This window comes from Cupressus sempervirens, chromosome 1, assembly GCF_028749045.1.
Source record: "Cupressus sempervirens isolate cs-2001-9-10 chromosome 1, ASM2874904v1, whole genome shotgun sequence".
Lineage (NCBI taxonomy): Eukaryota > Viridiplantae > Streptophyta > Pinopsida > Cupressales > Cupressaceae > Cupressus > Cupressus sempervirens.
The window spans coordinates 53192996-53199650 of NC_143118.1; the positions used below are offsets into that span (position 1 = coordinate 53192996).

Here is a 6655-nt window from a genome sequence, read left to right on the forward strand (position 1 = left end):
ATCTCTACCAACACCACCAATACTAGTAGGGCCTAGATTTCCCTTGGAAGACACATTCATGTTGATTTTAAGAATACCCTCCAGAGAGGCATTCCACTTCCCCACCCTATTAATCTTTTGCAAGGGATGTCTACACATCTTTCTTAGTAGATTTCCATGTGAGGGGGGAATATTTAGACGATTATTGAAAATATCCTCCCCTGGTTCCATGGCCTCAAAAGTGTCATATTTTGTAGAAATAGTTTTCCCCAAAGAATGGAGAATTTTCCACCATAAGTGAAGAACCTCTATAAACTCATCCTTAAAGATATGATGATTCCTTTCCAACCAAATATGCCAAATAATAAAGGAGGGTCCAAGAGTCCAAGAAACATGGAGAAATGAAGTTTTGACAGGAGCCTTACCCCAGTGAGCAAAGAATTTTGCCAATGAGGAAACATGCCAACAAGATTGGTTCCACATATTCCACCAAGAGTGCCAAATATGCCTCCTGAAAGAGCATTGAAAAAAGAGATGAGAGATATTTTTTTCACTAGTCCAGCATAGAACACACATTGAGGGTCTTTGGAAGCCACACTTGCATAAATTATCCCACGTAAGACATCAGCTATGGACCACCAACCACATTAAAAAAAAAACAATTGGGCCAAGAAAACTTGTACCAGAATTGCTTCCACCAAGGCATTTGAATGTCCCCCAACATTTGTCAAAGAAGTTTAACATATCTAGTAGACACTGAAAATTTTTCAGACAAATCTTTGCTGTCCCAAGAAAGAACATCATTACCGACCAAAGTAGTACACTCATGAGACTGCAAAATCTGAAACAACTCCTTCCTATCCTCCTCAGATCCTCTTGGAGGCCATTCAGAAGGGTGTTTCCAAGGAAAGGAAGGAGCCAAACCTCTAACACACCCTATCTTATAAAAAATAACTGTGTCCCAACCAGCAGCACTAAAATTTTGATAGAGGGCATGTAGTTGAGGATGAGTGGTAAGAATAGGAGGGCACCAATCCCAAGGGTCAAGCCAAAATAAAGCTTGTGATCCCAAATAACAAATCCAAAAGAGACCATCTTTAACCAACTGAGCTCTAAAATTTAATGTATTCCAAATCATGGATCCTCTCCCTTCCAAAGGAAAGCAGTGAACTTCAACCACATCAATATTTGGAAAATACTTATGGGTGAGAATATGAGGGTTGAAGAGGAATCAATTTTTTTTTTTAGAATGCAAAATGGAAACTATACCTTGATGAAAGCTATACACTTGTGATGAAAAATTATTCAATGTTCTTTGTGAACTATTTAAGCTAAGTGTGATGTGATTGGATATTAGATTCCAGAGATGATGTTATCTGCAATTGTCTTAATTTTCCTATTAAGGGGCTACTGTGGGATACTCTGTTGGCCATGGCAGTAAAAGTAAAGGTAGACATTCTTTGTGAAGGATCAATTGGGAGGGTCATTGGATACACCATCTTCACATTGTCTTGAAGTTAACATAGATGACTCATTTGAGAGAATCCTAGGCATACTAGTATTGGTAGAGTTGGTTAGGATAGTATTGCTTACACAAATCACTAGAGAGTAAAATTGTATAGTGGATTGTTAGGTCAAACCAAACTTCTGATCAAGTGCCTAATTTGAATATAAGGGGCGATTGCCTCCTAATATTCTCATCTGTTAGATCAATTAGTGAATAGTGATAGGATGCATTTTAATAATCTTTTACCTCTTTTTATGGAGAATTTCTAATTATAATTGAGTATAAAATTAAAAAGACTACTATTATTTGGTACTTTTCTTTTTAAATATATAGTTAAAGAGCATATTGAGGACATCCAGTGAACTTGGGAAGATTATTATATGATGTCAAACTCAACATGACATTAATATAGGCAAATTACATGTGATAGTTTGTTGGCTCTTGAATGATAATTGAAAAACCATTAAATAAAAGCTAGGGTTTCCATATAAAGAAAATATGTTTCATACTTAGTAAATCTTCAAACTTTTTTGTTAGCATTGTAATTATTTAGTACAGTTTTAAACATTGAGGCAAATGTAAACTTGAAGAGAAATATCTATTATATTGAATCCATATAACATGATCAATTGTGTGTCGAATACTACATCCACACTCATAAGAATGATGCTTCATTCATAAAGACTAGTAGAAAAAAATACACATTGAATTTATCAAGAAAGAAATAGCATTGGACATCATTAAAGATACAAATTGCTTAATATAATAGACACTAAATCTAGAAATTACTATTTTTATTTATTTATTTATGTACCATATATCTTTATTAGCACTTTGATTACTACTATGCAAAATATGTTAAATATTTAATAATATCATTGTAATAATTAATAAATCTTATAGAATGTTTTTATTCCTTCACAAGATTTTAAAAATATTATCAAAAAATACTAACAAATAATAAATAACTTAATTTCAATATAATATTTTGAAAATACTTACTAAAATAACAATGCTCATTTAAACATAAAGTCTCCCTCTTTTAAGGGCTTATATTATTGATCAGAGTTTACAAATTTATTCAGGTGGGAGAAAGAGGAAGCGTCTATCCAGCTATCAGAATCTATCAAAGAGGAGACTTAATTTTCTTTTAAAACTTTAATTAGTAATATTCATATTCTAATGGCTGGTTAGACGCTATTGGAGAAAGACAGCAAGAAAAAAAAAAACAGTCACAAACATTGCAATGAAAAGAAACATAGAGAAGTTACAACATAGAGAAGTCAGGTAACTTGATGGTTGAAGAAGTGTTGTATCCTCAGACATGAATCCTGCAGAAAGAAAAAACAAAACCAGCAGAAACATATTAAAAAAAAATAGTAATAAAGAACTAAAAAACAACATTTCAACTTTAAACTTTTCAAAACATTTTTTCAACAAATTTCTTATATAGATTTTCACCTACATTTAAAATCATTTCAAAATCTTTTCATCAACAAATCTCTCACACCTTTTGTACAATAAAAATCTTTAATATTATAAAAAAATATAAAATTACAACTCTCATTCCAATAATCATTTTATAATCAACTTATCCTAATTATTTCTATGAAGAATCTTTAGTCATAAGAAAGGAACATTTCAGATTATACTCCAAATTCTTTTATGACCAATTTTCTTGCAGTATTTCCATAAAAGAAACTTGGTAGGAACAATCAATATCAACATATTTCCTTCACTTTTTCCATGAAAGAAAACTTACTTGGAGCAATTGATGTCCTTGGAGATTGTGAAGCTAAGATCAACACCACATGTGGGAGCGAGATTTTGGAGGGCCTGATCATTGAGATGATAGTTAGTGGCCTCAGTCTTGAAACAATTGCACACTCTTTGTACGAGTGGAGTAGTTGTGGCATGTGCATATAAGTTGGTTACTCCTCTGCAACAAAGGCTGTTCATCTGAGGCACCGGGGCTCCATTGGTGAGATAGTTCAAACATGATGATATCTGCTGGATTGCCATTCCACACTCATCTCCTCCTGCTGCTCTCACTCTACTCATCATCACCATCATCGTCATCATCACCATCATCACTGCAATAGTGATCCTCTTCTTCTCACCTCTTCCTGCCATTCTTTCTATTCTTCTTTCTCCTGAATCTCAGACTTGTAATTTAATGATTCCCGATCGAGATAATATATGCAATGGTGATTTCCATGAGGAAGTAACACCCTATTTATAGAGAGGCAGGAGGAGATAGAGTTTTCTAAGTTGTGTGAACTTTGCAGTTGGTCTTGATAAGCTCACACCTCGTTTGCCCACAAACTGCTGTTTTTTTGTTATCTGCAAATTTTGTGTGATTATGTCATCTAGAATGTGAGGGCACCAAGTAGAATTGTGGTGCATAGGCATGCCATGCTTGTGTCCTTCACTTGGGTTCACCTTGCTCTTGCCCTTGATTTCACCCAAGTTGTACACATGTCAACCCATTACGTCCATCAGAATCAAATAGAAAAATCTAATTCACCATATATAAGTTTCTTTTATAGTTTGTTAACCTGGTTCAATGGTGTATATATAAATAAGTATATACTAAGTTATGATAGCTAGGAGTGATAAAAGATAAATTTGACCATTTATAATAATTATTGTGGGAAAATAGGTTGTGTATATAGTTCTATGATTCAAAACAATGTTTTTTTTAGATAGATGTTTTAATTATTCTATGTTTTGTTATTAAAAGTGTGCTTTTTTAAATAATAAGTGGATTAGAGCTTAAATTGACTTTGTATTTTATTTGAGCTTAAATCTAGTAGTTTTGATTAAGTTGTACACATGTCAACCTTTTACCTCCACCAAATTAGGGATTAACAAATAGAAGAATCCAATTTTTAATATATAAATTAGGAATTTTTTTAGAAATATTTTTTTATTATATATTTAAGGAAGATAAGCTTTCCTAAATTGTTCATGTAGAACAATTAAATGCTATCAAGCATATATTAAAGTAGGATAGTTAGGCACCATAAATTTCAAAAAAAATATTTTGAGAAATATGTGGAGTACATGCCTTTCTTTTATTTATTTTTTGTTATTTTTGGATAAGAGTTTTGAATATTCTATAGATTTGAAAAAATTCTTGATTACTCTATAATTTTTGTTGAAATATATGTGACATCTCTTTCAAATGAATCCCTTAGAATGAAAATTGATTTCTCCTTTGTTTGGGCTTAAGTCTACTAGTCTTGATTATAATTTTAGATTTATATTTTGACTTAGAACTTGACCTTGCACAATTATATAACAATGAGCTTCTTTATTTAAAAGATATATATTTTTATTCTCCACTCCCTTTGCTAGTTATAGGGCTATTAGTATATATAAAAACATTGTAATGGTTGTCATTTTGTTGGAATTAGATAAATTCTCTTAGGCCAACCAATACAATTAGGTAGAAGATTCAAGGTAATAGATAATGGATCAGAAAGAAATTCTTTAATAATTTTATTGACTAATCCATCATTTCTCTAGAATTAGAGAAAACACTTGAGGGATGATATGATATATTTTCAAATGAATACAATTAAACATATTTAAATTCTATTTGGAAAATGATAGTTATGAAACATATATATGCTTCACAATTATATATAGAATGCTTCTTAATTCTAATTATAGATATTTGTATTATCAAAAGCATTTCTTCCCTTTTCTTCTCATTTCTCTGACCTTGATGTCCTTATTTCATTATGTAAAAATTGAGGTAGGATCAAAACACTTAGGTCCTAAATCTATTTTTTGCATCGTAATGGATTTTTCTAAAAAAATGCACCTAATTTCCAAGGACCTATTTAAGGACCCCAAGGGAATCTCAAGGGTTTCGGGGCCTAGTTAGGAGGGATGTAGTGTGTCCCTACTCATTAGGGACATATTCCATCTATGCTTTCCTAATCAAGGATACAATACATCCCTGTTGAGGATCTATTCTTGGGTCCCAAGTCTGGATTGACCCAAGGTGTTAATGCAAGGTATAATTAGCCTATAGGAGAAATTTTATTTTGAACCCTTTATAAGGCCATCCATTTTCCTCATTTTTATCTCATATCATATCCATAATACATCACCCACATGCATGTAAGTACTATCAAGTATTCATATCAAACACTCATGCTCAAGCACTCAAGCATTCAAGCTATTTTTAAGTATATTCAAAGAGATCCTTTTGCAATTCTTTAGAGAGGAGATCTCTTTCCTTCAAGGCATTTTCAAGGAGACTCAAGGAGTTCATTTGAAGGATTCTTCCATCTTCCATACTCATACTATAACCTTTCAAGATCTTGCACTTGATCTAATTCAATTGGTAAAGTTTTCTCATTACATTTGATTTGAGATATATCCTACTATTTTAAGGTGAATTCATGCATTTACTTTATATTTTCAACATTTCAATTACTTCAATTTAAAGGTTAATTCCTAAATTGGGGTTTGACCAAGGAAACCCCCCCCCCCCCCCCCCCCCCCATCAATAAAATAAAATCATTTTTATTATAGATTGTGGATATTAGAAGGAAGAACAAGTTGTAGATTCAAATACCCTTTTTGTCAAACTTCTAAGATTCAAAAATTCTTTTACATTCAAAGACTTTTGAGAAGGGTCATATTTCATTCCTACTACCTAAATTTGTCCAACTGACAAAAGTTGACTTTCCCAAACAACTAAATAATTTCTAAGTTTTGGAGATCTTGTAGTTCCTAGTTTGAGACTTGAATTGTTCATTGATTAGAGTTGCACAAACATCAAAAAATTAGATCCAATACCCCCCTTCATATTTAAGGTAAGTTTCTTGATTTCTTTCTTTATTTCAATATATTTAATTTATCTATTATCTTTCATTGTAAGGATTGATGCATCCTTTCTCTATTTCGATAACCATCAGGTCTTTTCTTGCATTAGTGCTCCTTCATCACTTGGAAGACACTAATCTTCTTAGATCTAGTTACCTTAGAATTGGAATCAAAAGGATAAATTTTATTCATTCCCATTTGAGGTGTTAGGTTATGTGATGAACTTGGGTTTACTCCTTGCTTCACATCCCCCCCTACACATCTTTGGTGAACCCGACATCTTCTCCCCTTCTTTTTCATTTTGGAGTTAGATTGTTGCATGTC

The 6655-nt window shown here is 32.3% G+C and overlaps 1 protein-coding gene across 1 annotated transcript; it reads right to left on the reverse strand.

Moving 5' to 3' along the window:
* Nucleotides 1-2505: 2505 nt before the first annotated feature.
* Nucleotides 2506-3695, reverse strand: LOC149576129 (non-specific lipid-transfer protein A-like). The gene is made up of 2 exons (XM_089795848.1): nt 3249-3695; nt 2506-2817 (listed from the first exon to the last, which is right to left on the reverse strand). The coding sequence occupies exons 1-2, from the start codon at nt 3617-3619 to the stop codon at nt 2805-2807; spliced, it is 384 nt and encodes a 127-aa protein (XP_089651974.1). The 5' UTR covers nt 3620-3695; the 3' UTR covers nt 2506-2804.
* Nucleotides 3696-6655: the final 2960 nt, after the last annotated feature.

Excerpts from the sequence above, each read along its gene's own strand:
- LOC149576129 (XM_089795848.1), bottom strand. The coding sequence starts at position 3,619 with ATGGCAGGAAGAGGTGAGAAGAAGAGGATCACTATTGCAGTGATGATG.